This window comes from Tursiops truncatus, chromosome 19 (genome assembly GCF_011762595.2).
Source record: "Tursiops truncatus isolate mTurTru1 chromosome 19, mTurTru1.mat.Y, whole genome shotgun sequence".
NCBI lineage: Eukaryota > Metazoa > Chordata > Mammalia > Artiodactyla > Delphinidae > Tursiops > Tursiops truncatus.
This window is the reverse complement of record NC_047052.1, coordinates 19759650-19774116: the sequence shown is the minus strand read 5'-3', so window position 1 is coordinate 19774116 and position 14467 is coordinate 19759650. Positions and strand designations below refer to the sequence as shown.

Sequence of the window (14467 nt, the reverse complement as noted above, 5' to 3'; positions counted from 1 at the left end):
CATCATCATCATCATCACCATCATCATCATCATCACCATCATCACCATCATCATCATCACCATCATCACCATCATCATCACCATCATCATCGTCGTCATCATCATCATCACGGCTCAGAATCTTTGCACTCCAAATTCCAACTCCATCCCTTTCCTCATCTCTGCCCCAACCTCTGGCCTCCTGGCCTTTGGACAAGACACAGAAGGATTTGCCACAGTGGTTAAGAGGAGGGAGGAATTGAGGATGCGGGTAGATGGGGAGGAGAGTGGCAGGAGAGAATGAACTTGAGGGAGGCCCGCTCTGTTGCTCTCCCCCCCCCCGCCCTACTGTGGCCAGGACACCAGCAAGGATGGATCCTGGGTGGGGGTGGGGTGGAGATGACTCTGGAGTGGGAGTGAGGGTGGACCCACCAGATATCTAGACCAAACCAAAACTTCTGCGTTGGCCCAGCTGTCACTGGCAGCTGGGCTGGCCCAGGGATTCCCAGGGAGGAGGGGAGGGTGCAGGTAAACCTCAAGGCGGGGGTGTGTGTGGGGGTGGGGGGGTGGGGGGGGAGTCCCCCGGTCCGCTGGGCCATGGCTGACCAGCTCTGGCTCGCTTGTTCGCAGTGATCACCCTCCTCATCATCCTGCGGCGGCGGCTCCGGAAGCAGGCCCGCGCCCACGGCAAGAGCGTGCCGGAGATCCACGAGCAGCTGGTCACCTACGACGAGGAGGGCGGCGGCGAGATGGACACCACCAGCTACGACGTGTCGGTGCTCAACTCGGTGCGCCACGGTGGGACCAAGCCCCCGCGGCCGGCGCTGGACACGCGGCCGTCCCTCTACGCACAGGTGCAGAAGCCGCCGCGGCACGCGCCCGGGGCGCACGGGCCCGGGGAGATGGCCGCAATGATCGAGGTGAAGAAGGACGAGGCGGACCACGACGGCGGCGGCCCACCCTACGACACGCTGCACATCTACGGCTACGAGGGCGCCGAGTCCATCGCCGAGTCCCTCAGCTCCCTGGGCACCGATTCATCTGACTCGGACATCGATTATGACTTTCTCAATGACTGGGGGCCCAGGTTCAAGATGCTGGCCGAGCTGTATGGCTCGGACCCCCGGGAGGAGCTGGTGTATTAGGGGACCGTGGGCCTCTGGGCCTGGGTAGCTCAGGCTAGTCGGACACGGGCACTGAGCCCTCCAATCACAGCACTCACGTCCCAGCCTAACAGCCCTTCCTCATGGGTCCCAGAGACCTCACCACCTTGGATGGCAAAATCCAAGTCCCTGAAATGTCCAGGAACGTACTTCAGTGATGGCTACTCCCAAAACGCTGGAAAACACCAGGCTGGTGTTCTGTCTGGGCTGAGACAGCCACATAACCCTGTCACCTGCGACTACGGGTTCAACTCAAAGACTTTCTCAGTCTTCTCAAAGCAGATTATGCTCAACTGCCAGGGGGAGGTCTTCCCCTGAGGTCCCTGAACCCCTAGCGGGGGGCGGCTGGTGGGGGGGGTCCTGGTGCCTGTCACCTGGAGGCAAGGGGCTGGATGGCATGACTGTGGGGCGAGACTCTCTGTAGCCCGGTCCCCCAGGAGACTGGGCCCGCCCCCCAGGCCTGCCCTGCTTTAGCTTCCTCACACCCTCCCAAGACCCCCAGCATTCTGCAGCCTCTCTCCAGGCCTGTCAAAAGGGAGGAAGGGCCTCTTGACATCTCCTGACCTTGGGTCTTGAGGTGACCTCGCTGGCCTGCCATGCCTGTAACTATGCTGTACTGGGTACTGAAAATTCATCCAAGGTCAGGGAAATGGCTCGTTGAACTTTAAAGCAACTGTGAATTCATCCTGGAGGGACAGTGCAGACCAAACGAGACCACAGATCATAGGGTGAGGGCCACCTCCACACCCACTCTCTCCAGAGAGGGCCAGGAGTCGCTGTGACCCCAATTTGACACTCATGACACCCCTCCAGTTTTGCCTGGGAAGCAGGGCAGATGTTCCCGGAGCAGAAGACCTCTCCCTGCCTCGCCCGGTCCCTCATTCATGCTCTTTCTTTTTTCTTTCTCTCCATCTACTCTTGATCTCTCGACTTAGAGGCACTTAAGGTGTGACCCACATCAACTCTGGCCAAAGTCCAAACCCAAACATGACTGCGCAACACAGCTGTGCCATTTGCCTTTACACCTCGTTGTTGCCACATCTCAGGGAACCCCAGCAGGGCCCCATCCCTACAGAAGGCAAGGCCCCTGCTCAGGCCCAGTGGTCACCTGTTCCTCTTCCACTTCCAGCCACGTACGGAACTTTCCACTGCAAACACACCTTAGGGAAGTGGCATCACTCAACGGGGGTGCGGGGAAGGAGGCAAACTCTCTGACTCACCATTTGTCATGGACCAAGGTTCCTGCTCTGGGCAAGGCCCCTCAATTCAGGGGACTGTAGATAACACTGACTTTTTATTTTTAACCAATAACGAGTTTTTCATATTTTTTTTTTTTTACTAATAATACTTATACATTTCTAGCTCTCACAAACATATAGAATAAGGGTTTATGCATAATAAGCAGGTTGCTATTTAGGTTAACAATTTTAATTCAGGTTTTTTAGTTGGATAAACAAATTCCTGTAACCTTCTATTTCCTATCATTGTAGTAATTGCTCTAGTGATAATGACTATATATATATTGGCTACACTGGTGCATGGGACATACTGTATTTTTTTATAACTAAATAAAGAAAAATCTTGAAATACTTCTCTTTCTAGAGCTGAGCGAGCTCATGTGAAACACAAGCACATACACCACCACCACCATCAGAGGAACCCAGGGTGCAAGGCGACATTTGCAGTCAGGATTTCAGAAACACACTGCAGGAAAGTGATTGCAGCAGAGGGACACCTAGTCCATCCCGGTCTCCTCTCAGAGCCCCATGCCTTCCCTCAGCCTCTGTACGTGGCCCCCAATCCCACCCCGACTCTACACAGCAGGCAGGGCCTCTGGAAGCTGGAGCTGCCACACCTTTTCCAACTGAGAAATGAACCAGACGAGTGATACACATCAGCAGTGAGGGAGGAAATCAATCTAATTAGCTAGTTGACAACAGTGATTTAACTGCTGGCATTTAGTGGGGTGTGTGGACCCCAACATTGGGGTCCTGCCTGGAAAACCTCACGATCGAAAATGAGAACAGGAAGCCTCTTTGCCGGACTTGGGACTTGAATTGGGTAGGTGGGAGATGAAGCTCACTGCAGCAAGGCCCCCGCTCCTTCACTTCCTGCAGGATTTCCTGGGCAGCGTGTCTCCCAGGGATGAGATTTTGCAAACTGTGCTCTGGATGCACACGTTCCTGGAGCTCTCAGGGGGCAATTTGTCTTAATTCCAATTTTGCTCTAATTTCATTGGGATTTCTTTTTTGATCCATTGGTTATTTGAAATGTATTAATTTCCAAACATCTGTGAATTTTCCCAATTTCCTTCCATTATTGATTTCTAATTTCGTTCCACTGTGGTCAGAGAACATACGTTTTATGATTTAAATCCTTGTAATTTTACTGATACTAGTTTTATACCCTAACATATGTTTTATCCTGAAGAATGTTCCATGTGCACTAGAGAGGAATATGTATTCTACTGTTGTGATGGAGTGTTCTATAGTGGTATGTTAGTGTTGCTCAAGACTTTTATTTCCACACTGATCTTCTGTCTAGTGAGTCTATCAATTATTGAAAGTCTAATGCTAAAATCTCCAGCTATTACTGTTGAATTGTATATTCCTCCCTTCAACTCCTGTCAGATTTTGCTTCATATATTTTGAGTCTCTGTTGTTACGGGCATATAATCTTATAATTGTTATATCTTCTTAAAGGATTGACCCTTTGAGCATTATCAAATGTACCTCTTTACATCTAGTCACAATTTTTATCTTAAAGTCTATTTTGTCTGATATTAGTATAGTCACTCCAGCTCTCTTTTGGTTACTGTTTACATGGTATATCTTTTTCTACCCTATTCTTTTCAAGCTATTTGTGTCTTTTAATAGAAAGTGTGTCTTCTGTGAACAAAATATAGTTGGATCAGGGCAGTTTATCCATTCTACCAATCTCTCTTTGATTGCAATGTTTAATCCTTTTACATTTAATGTAATTACCAACAAGGTAGGGTTTATGCCTGTCATTTTCCTATTTGTATTCTTTGGCTTATGTCTTTTTTGTTCCTCTATTACCCCATTATTGCCGTGTTTATGTTAAATAGATATTTTATAGTGTACCATTTTAATTCTCTTGATGTTTCTTTGACTATATTTTATGTTTTTTTCTTAGTGGTTCTCCTAAGGATTATACTTAAAATCTTAACTTATAACAATCCAGTTAGAATTTGTACCAACTTAATTTAAGTAGTGTACAAAACTTTGCCCCTAATAGATCCACTCCCTCCCCACTCCTTTGTGCTATCGCTGTTGTACATATTACATTTTTATACATCGTATGCCCATCAGCATAGATTTATAATTATTGCTTTATGCAGTTGTCTTTTAAATCATATAGGAGGGAAAAAAGAGTTACAAACTATATATGTACTGCCTTTTTTTCTATAAATGTATTTATTTTATTTATTTATTTTTGGCTGCATTGGGTCTTCGTTGCTGCATGTGTGCTTTCTCTAGTTGCGGCGAGTAGGGGCTCTTCTTCATTGCAGTGCACGGGCTTCTCACCGCGGTGGCTTCTCTTGTTGCGGAGCACAGGCTCTACGTGCGAGCTTCAGTAGTTGTGGCTCGCGGGCTCTAGAGCACGGGCTCAGTAGTTGTGGTGCACGGGCTTAGTTGCTCCACAGCATGTGGGATCTTCCTGGACCAGGGCTCAAACAAACCCATGTCCCCTGCATTGGCAGGCAGATTCTTAACCACTGCACCACCAGGGGAGCCCTATACTGTCTTTTATATTTACCTATACAGTTACCTTTAACGCTGATCTTTATTTCTTCATGTGGATTCAAGTTACTGTCTATTTTCTTTCATTTCAGCCTGAATGATCCCTTTAGTATATTTTGTAGGGAAGGTCTGCTAGTGAAGAATCTATTTTATCTGGGAAGTCTTGATTTCACCTTTATTTTTGGCAGGATAGTTTTGCTAGGTATGGAATTACTGGTTGATAGGCTTTTTCTTTCAGCCCTTTGCATGTCATCCCACTGCCTTCTGGCCTCCCTGGCTTCTGATGAGAACCTGAGTGTTAATCTTATTGAGGAAACGTTTTATGTGATAAGCTGTTTCTCTCTTGCTGCTTTCAATATTCCCTCTGTCTGTGATTTTCAACAGTCTCATTATGATGTGTCTAGAGTTGATCTTAGGAGTTCATTGAACTTTTTAGATGTGTAGATTAATATTTTTATCAAATTTGGGAAGTTTGGGACCATTATTTCTTCAAATATTCTGTCTCTTTCTCTCTCTCCTTTCCTCTGGGACTCTCATTATGCATGTATTAGGATGCTTGCTAATGTCCAATGGGTATTTAAGGCTCTATTAATTTTCTTTTTTCTGCTCCTCAGACTAGATTATCTCAATTAACCTATCTTCAAGTTTGCTGACCCTTTCTTCAGCTAACTCACATTTGCTCTTGAGGTCTTCTAGTGTATTTTCCTTTCACGTATTGTACTTTCAACTCCAGAATTTCTATTTGGTTCTTTTTTATACCTCTTTATTGATATTCTCTATTTGTTGACACACCACTCTCATACTTCTCTTTCATTCTTTAGACATGGTTTCCTTTAGTTCTTTGAAAAGATTTTAAATAACTGGCTTAAAGTATTTGTCTAGTAAGTCCAACCTTTGGGTTTCTTTAGGGATAATTTCTATTGAATGCTTGTTTTCTTGTGAATGGGCCATTCTTTCTTATTTCTTGGCATGTCTCGTAATTTCTATAGAAAATTGGATATTTCAATAATACAATATGGCAACTGCAGAAACCAGATCCCTGACCCCCAGAGTCTGTTGTGGCTGGGTTTTGTTGCTTCTGCAGTTTGTTTAGTGACTTTCCTAAACTAACGCTGTAAAGTTTGTACTCTCTGTTGTGTGCGGTCACTGAAGTCTCTGTTTGGTACTGGTCAGTTAGCAGTTGGACAGAGTCCCTTAAATGCCTGGAATGAATAAGTCTCTCAGCATTTGCCAAGGAGTTCTGTATTTGGGGGAACTCCTCTGATACTCAGGCAGGCAGTCTACAAATCTGCCTTAGCCTTAACTTTTTGTTGCACAGAGCCTCCAGGTCAGTCAGAGGTGAGAGCTTAGGGCCTTCCCAGGTCTTCTCTGAGAATGTGCACATCCCTGCACACGTGAGTGGCCTTTTAGATTCCCAGGAATATGCCGAAGTTTTTCAAAGCCCTCTGTGGACAGCTCATGCCCTAACTCTTCCTTTAAGACTTTTGGTTAGCTCCTTGTTTGCCCTAGTTGTTATCATTGCCTCAGGCAACTGTGATGTTAATTGATTGCCATTGATTATTTTCAACAAATGCCCCCAGGAAAAAAGGCTCGCTTGCATTAAGCAAGCTTCAAGCCGGGTCAAATAAACACAACCTTTCAAGGGAGGTCATCTAGGGAGCCACCAGATGGGTCAAATGAGGACAGTTACCTGGGAAATTGAGCTTTGGAGGAGTTGCAATTCTGTTCTGCCCCTTCCAATGGCTTCCAGGCTGCTGGTTTTCACTGTTAATTGTGGAGCTACTGGGTTTCAAGGCTACTACAGGACTGGAGAGAGGGGAATGGGACTATGGAAAGTTAAAACACTACAAAGTTCACTATTCTTACCAAGATTTAGCTGATTGTTTCTAATGAATACTCCTTGGATTGTTTCAAGCCTTTGCTTCATTTCCAGAGTTCTGAAAAAGTTGATTTTGATATTTTTTTTCCAGTGTTCTCATTGCTTTTATGGAAGAGAGGATTTCCTTATTCTGCCATTTCTGCTGATGTCACCCCCTCAGGATGGTTTTTGTGTTCTATTTTCCTACTTGTCTGAAGTGCCTGCCCTCTGAACTCACAGTTTTCCAATCCCTGGAGCCCATGGGATCTCTTCACTACTTCCTCCTCCAAGAAGCCTCCCAGGCGGTCCCAAATCAGGCAGTCCCTCTCCCTCCAACCCTCCCAGAGGGGCCCAGCTCTGAGCACTTCGCCACCCTGGCCACATCTCTGACTCCTATTTACCCTGAGGCGGGAAGAGTGATCCTCATGACAGCTAAGGGCTCACCTCTCAGTTTGGAACCTTTAGTGGACACCAGGAAAGGGCACAAACCCAGTGCTCCCTGGAATCTGCTTACCACACGCACATACCTGCTCGGTCCATGGGCCCCCCACCTGGCCAAAGTGGGCAGGAGCCGCAAAGGCTCTGAGCCCTTCCCCAGTTCAAACCTATGAAGCCAGCATGACCTTCCTCATTTCACAGATGACTAAAGTGAGACCCAGAAAGGGATCTTTCTGGAACTCTGCCTTTCTGGGAAGGCCCTAAGCTCTCTTCTCTGGCTGACCTTGAGGCTCTGTGCAATAAAAAGTGGCCAGAGTCACACAGCGAGTTAAAGAGAGAGTTGGGAGTAGCACCCGCCTCCTGGCTCCCAGGAAAATGTGGATCTGCGGGAGACCTCCTCAGACCTGGGGGCTTGGAGGCTGGACCAAGAAACATCTTCCACGCCCATTGTGCTAGTCATGGAGAAAATGACCACTAGGGGGTGCACGGCCTCAACACGTGCTCAGGACTCGATAGCATCCCGGGGATGGAACACCACGGTATCCTGACACAGACCTCAGGTTCCAAGGGGCCTGGACCTTGGCAGAACCCAGATCAGAGAGGCAACCATGGGGTCTGGCCCCACAACTCACTCTGCACCTCCCCTCCTGCCAGTCTCTGATGGGGAAAAGAAAGGCAGGTACCTAGTTCCCCATAGGTACCTGTGGTCTCCAGCAGCACTGATGACAACAGAATCTCAACTAGAGGGAGCAGCTGGCCCTGGCTGTGGGATCCCTGGGCATGTGCACCCCATTATCCTTTCCTGCACCAGGGTCCCCTGCCTCAGTGTCCACACTCAGCCCTCCTGCTCTGCTACAGCCTGCTTTCGCCAAGCCAATCCTGGAGCATCGGCTCTGGGCCAGAAAGAGCAGCCATCCTTGAGCACCCTGGTTCCAGGCATCGCCCAGGTCAAGAATCCTTACCATAAATTCTACTGTCCTCGAAATGATAGGTTGAATCTCTGATCTTCAAAACCAAAACTCCAGACCACCCAGCAATTCCCCTTCTAAGGACATAGCCTAAGAGACAAGTACAGCACGTATCTGCCACAGTGTTAATTTCAGGTATATACAAATCAAAAAATAGGAAACAACAGAAATGCCCAATAATAAAAGACTCGTAGGTAAAATACGGCAGGATCCATAAAACAACACTGGCAGCCATTAAGTTGTGACATGGTGACCTTGAGTTGATCTCAAGGTCAAACAAAAAAGCTGAACTCAATGCATTATTTACAGTCAGATCTCACCTTTTTCTAGCAGATATCCATCTCCAGGCTTGGGAATTATGAATAATTTTTCTTTTTAATTCTGTGTTTCCCAAATTTTCAATAATCAGCATGCATTATGTTTAAAATCAGAAAAGAATGTTATTTTAATGTTAACTTGTAAACACTTCCTTCTCATTGAAAAACAGTAAATTTGATAAGCAAAATTTGTCCCCACATATCATTTAAAGTTTTTGTTTTTTAAAAAAAAAGGTTTTTGGTTTACTATCTATTAATGCAACAGATACTTTTTTTAAATTAACTAATTGCTTTTGAACCCAGCAAAACAAGTTGTTGATTTTTTTTTTAAATCATTCCTTTGAACTTGGTCCTGTGGGATCTTCATCTCTTAGCCTTTGGAGTTTTTTAACCCCAGATTTCCAGCAACTTTCTGGATCAGAACTATTATAGTCCATGGGATGAGGAAAACCTGGTTTTCCAGCCAAGTGACCCCACAGGATTCTGCAATGCACAGAAATATCCTAGGGACTTCCCTGGTGGCGCAGTAGTTAAGAATCCACCTGCCAATGCAGCAGACACGAGTTCGAGCCCTGGTCAGGGAAGATCCCACATGCCATGGAACAACTAAGCCCGCCCATACATCACAACTACTGAACCTGTGCTCTAGAGCCCACGAGCCACAACTACTGAGGCCACGTGCCACAACTACTGAAGCCCACACGCCTAGAGCCTGTGCTCTGCAACAAGAGAAGTCACTGCAATGAGAGGCCCATGCACCGCAACGAAGAGTAGCCCCCACTCACCACGACTAGAGAAAAGCCCGTGCTCAGCAACAAAGACCTAATGCAGCCAAAATTAATTAATTAATTTTAAAAAGAGAAATATCCTACATTACTCTTATACTACATTACTCAAACATATAAGAGAAAAAGCGGAGACCAATTTCCCATAGTCCATCCAGAGACCATCTGGGGATGTCTCGGAAAGCTGAGTGTCCACCAACTCTCAGGGACTTCACAGAACTTTGCAATGTGCTTTTGTAGCATAAGGTGTAGGAAGTGCTGTTAACCTCTGATGCTCCTGAGTAACGGCTGCTGGTGGGATGTTTGATGATGTTACACAGGAAGCTGCGCAAAGGGGTTTTGTTTTCATATGGGACTCTGAGCAGGAAGTGAGTCTTTACATCAAAGGAAGAAAATGAAATTCTACCTTTGAGCCCAGGGAACCAGAGAAGGCTTTTCCTGACTGAGCAGAGGGAGACCTACAGGCATAGGGTGCTCGGCAAGAAACAGAAAAAACCCTGCCTGGGGCATCACATAAAGCAGCCACCATTTTGCAGAGTGTAGAGAATAACAAAATGTGACCAGGGGCTTTTTTTTTAAACCATGCACATGGTACAGCCATACAATTAAATACTATTGAGTAATAGAAACACTGATACATGCAACAACTTGAGTGAATCTCAAATGCATTACACTAAGTGGAAGAGAACAGATTTAAAAGACTACATACTGTATGATTCCATTTATACAACATTCTGAAAAAGGCAAAACTACAGCAGCAGAAAATAGATCAGGGTTTCCAGGAGTTGGGGAGGAGGGATGGTTTGATTAACAAAGAGAAGCTGCATGAGAGAGACTTTTCAGTATCTTAATTGTGGTAGCGGCTACACAATGTGCATTTGTCAAAATCATAGAACTATACTCCAAAAAAGTGAATGTTACTGTATGCAAATATTTTATTTTTTTTTATTTTTTTATTTTTTTTATTTTTTTTTTTTTGCGGTACACGGGCCTCTCACTGTTGTGGCCTCTCCTGTTGCGGAGCACAGGCTCCGGACGCGCAGGCTCAGCGGCCATGGCTCACAGGCCTAGCTGCTCCGTGGCATGTGGGATCTTCCCAGACCGGGACACGAACCCGTGTCCCCTGCATCAGCAGGCAGACTCCCAACCACTGCACCACCAGGGAAGCCCCCCCAAATTTTTTTAATTATCAACAATTTTTTTAATGGAGAGATATTTGATCAAGGTCTGTCTCACTTTATAAGTGATCGATTTATTGGTTACTTCACTGGTGTGCAAGGTCCAGGCACACACACTTACTCGTTCCTTCTTTCTCTCTAAGTTATCTGTTGAACAATGTGCCAAATTCCCTTCATTCTACTCCTGCCATTTCTTGAAGCCCTCTCCTCCTCTCCTCTTACTGTTCCAACCTTAGTTGGGGCCCTCTTCATTCTCTCTACTATGGTATTTCCAAAATTTCCCAATTGCTCTTCCTGTCTCCAGCCTCCAGTCATATTAAGCTACCTTTCCTCAGACATTTGGTAGGTTGTCTTACTGGTCAAAATATGCACTGCCCTTCTCTGTGGGAGGATTACACATTCCCTCACCCACTGATGTCAAACTTGGCCAGGTGATGCACTTTCTCAAATAAAATACGAATGCAAGAGACACTTGCCACTTTGGAGCCGAAACTTTAAGAGCCAGCTCATGGTTCCACTACCTCTCTTCTCCCTGCCACCAGCGATGAACACATAACTTGAGTGAAAAATAAACCTTCACTGTTGTAAGCCCCTGAGATTTTCAGGTTGTCACCAAAGCATAATTTAGCCTAAGGTGACTAAAACTCTCCATGTAAGCTTCATAATTGTTCACTTTGTAACCTCTATGCATAGTACAGACACAGGGCTGGCACTCAATACATATCTGTAGAATGAACAAATAAGTGAATGAAAAAACAGATGACCCCTGGGCCTTTGCACATGCTACTCTCTCTCTGTAAAAAATGACCACCTCTGCTTCTTCACTTGCCCAGCTACTCCTCAAATCAAACCTCAGAGATATCCTCCTCAAAGAAAGCTTGCCTGCCCACCTCTCTATCCTCCCTAAGGCATCTACGTATATTTCTGCTCTCATAATAATTGTATGACTCCCCCCCACCATGAGACCCTTAGGCAGGGCCAGGTCTGCCTCACCTTGGTGGCCCTGTTCCCAGCAGAGCCTGGCCCAGAACAAATGAGTGGACGAATAAATGAAGGAGTAAAGGTGTGGAGAGTTTTCTATCCCTTCAGCTAGCCAGACTTTCCGCACTCCAGGCCTTTGCACAGGCAAACAGTTCCCTACCTGGAACATCAGCCCCTTCCCAGTTTGCCGGCCTAACTGTTCCAAATCCTTCAGCATCAGCTGCCCCATCCCCTGCACATCCCTGTCACAATTAAGTCACTCCCTCTCCCTTGCTCCCACAAACTTAACACATCCCTTCAACAGAGCCCTTGTCACATGGTGCTGAGGTCTTCCAAGCTCGCTCGCTCGCTCTCTCTCTCACTCTCTCTCTCTCTCTGAGCACTCTGAGGGCTGGGCTTGAGTCACATTCATCTCTATGTCCTCGTACCTAGGACTTTTTTTTTCTTTTTGGCCGCGCCATGCAGCATACAGGATCTTAGTTCTCCAACCAGGGATCGAACCCGTGCCCCCTGTAGTGGAAGTGCAGAGTCTTAAGCACTGGACCACCAGGGAAGTCTCATTCCTAGGACTTAATAATAATGACAGCAACAACAAAAACAATAATAATAACCAACCAGGCCTTACTCTGGTCAAATAAACGGGTGAATGAATAGCTGAGTGAATGAATTAAGGGACTGGGTTCTAGCATGTTCTTACATCATCCCTCAGAAAGCCCAGGCTTCCCATCAGAGGATGAGTGACTGAATGTAATGGGGCTGAGCTGACTGACACTTTGTTACCACAGCTGAATCCTCTCCCAGGCCTCTGCTCCTGTCCCTAACCTCAAGGGCCACGTGACCCCATCACTGGTGAGTGCAGGGGGGCCATAAGACCCAGCACACGGTCCCACTTCCCAAATACACCACCCAGTTCCCCCAGCAGACCTGGCAGAGATGTCCCAGAGAGTGTAACTCCAGGAAAGTGTGTGCACTGGGGTGCCAGTCCTGAAGCATCCTCTAATCGATTACCAACAAGGGACAACTGGGAGAGGGGAGGAGCAAAGTAAGATATGCAGAAAAGGAGGAGAAGCAAGAAGGAATCTGGACCATCGCAAGGTCACTGTGCTCGGCTAATTGTATAACTGACTGCAGATGTGATCGGGAGCACTGACTGTGACGCTAAGTACCTCCACAGAATGCCGCCCTCCTCTGACTCCTGCTCCAGAGAATCCCAAGGGAATCAAGCAGAATGAGAAGGGAAAGGAAGAAGAAGCAGTTATCCAGAACTAACCCTAAAGACACACCTCCAGGAACCTCAATCACCTGGAAACCAACCAGGAACCAGAAGCAAATAAAAAACTTCTATGTAACTGAGCAATACTCATCAGAGATGTCAAGTTCACGAAAGCAAGGAAAGAATCAGGAACTGTTACAGACTGGAAGAATCTGAGGAGACACAACCATAAGCAAGGTGGGATCCTAAAGCAGATCTTGAAACAGGAAAGGAACATTAGGTAAAAACTAGTGAACTTCACATAGGATACAATAACAATATTGTACCAACTGTTAATTTCCTGGTTTTGATCATTGTACTACGGTTATATAAGTCGCTATCATTAGGGGAAGCTGGGTGAAGGATATACGTGAGCTCCATTTTTGCAATTCTTCTAAAATTCTTTTAAAATAAAAAGAGTGTTTTGTCTTCTCAAGGACTGCTATGCAGCCAGCAGTGTCCTGGTAAGAATACAGTCAGTCATTCTCACCAAACGTGGTTTTGCTGAATTGTCGGTGAATGTAGCTTATTTATTTAGCAACCATGGATACTGTTCTCTCAAGAAACCTACAGTTCTTCTGTGAAGCTTATAAGTATCAAATGGAAGGAGGAGGACAGCTAGAAGTAACACACTGAGAAGGGGCAGGGAGGGAGAAAGAACTAGAACACCACAAGGGCAGATGGGGCCCTCCAGAGGCAGCCCCCTGTTCCAGCACAGTCGCTGGTGTCTGTCTGATCTAACTCCACTGGTGCAACAAATGTTTATGGAGCCCTGTGCCAGACCCTGAGCTGGGGCCACAGTGATGAATAAGATTCTGTTCTTCCCCTCCAAAGGCTCACAAATAGGGAGGCATGTATGCACAAACACACAAAAAAATCTTATGCAATTTCTATCATTTTGAAATGTGAAGTGTATCATGGGGCCCCAGATGAAGGAGATATTAACTCAACCTAAGGGAAAACAAGGTCAGAGAAGCAGCTGAAGAAGGGGGCATTTGGATGTTAGAGATGGCTGGAGCCCAAGGGGTGAGGGGGAGAGTGACTGGAATAGAACCTAGAGAGGTGGGCAGGGACCAGATCAGAAAGGACCCTGACTGTCCTTTCCAGTGTGGACCTGACCGTGTAGCAACGGGTAACTATTAAAGGGCTTAAGCAAGGGTGTGGCTTGATTTAAGGCAGTGCCAAGGCTGCAGTGGAAGGGTGTCCTTTCTTCCAGACTGAGCTGAGAAAAGGTTACATTGCGGGCAGCCTGTGCCGTGCTCTAGGGGGAGCGGGATGCTTGTAGCACGTTGTATGCCAGTGAAAATGAACAAGGTGACAGTCCAAACAGAGATGCTGAGAAACAGCTTATTCCCCACAGGGTCAAATTCACAAGACTCTGCAGGACCGCTGCGCTGCCTCTTCCCAAGTGCAAAGGCTCAGCTACTCCAGGCTGGGGGTGTAAACTGTTCTGTACTGCATTCGGGTGACATGATAAACATACTTCTCAGGGACAAGTTCTCCCAGCAGCATTTCAAGTCCACCCTGGTCAGCTCAAAACAAACAGCAGACAGACTGCCTCCTAAGGGATGGCAAAAAAGGGGCCCATCTGTCTCTGCCAGTCCAGGTTCCAGCTCTCCTAGGTTCCTGAGCTGCTAAGCCTACTTTAAGAGGAGCAGGTGCAGGGGGCAGTGAAACTCCCCACAGCCATCTTGTCGGGTTCTGGGATTTCCTGTTCTTTTGAAATTTCTGGATGTGAGCAGGTGGAATGAGGATGTTCCCGAGTTACCAAGAGTCCCCAGGAA

General features: G+C 46.7%; 2 protein-coding genes across 2 annotated transcripts in view; one reads left to right on the top strand and one right to left on the bottom strand.

The window, feature by feature from the left end:
• Window positions 1-2729, top strand: part of CDH5 (cadherin 5) — a 36422-nt gene extending 33693 nt beyond the window's left edge. Inside the window, exon 12 of the mRNA XM_033845171.2 lies at window positions 610-2729. Coding sequence (XP_033701062.1) covers window positions 610-1124 — 515 coding nt within the window. The 3' untranslated portion in view covers window positions 1125-2729. The remainder of the gene's footprint in view (window positions 1-609) is intronic.
• The window catches only part of LOC109550088 (thymidine kinase 2, mitochondrial), an 886444-nt gene that overhangs the window by 776217 nt on the left and 95760 nt on the right, over window positions 1-14467 (bottom strand). The gene's annotated exons all lie outside the window — the stretch shown is intronic.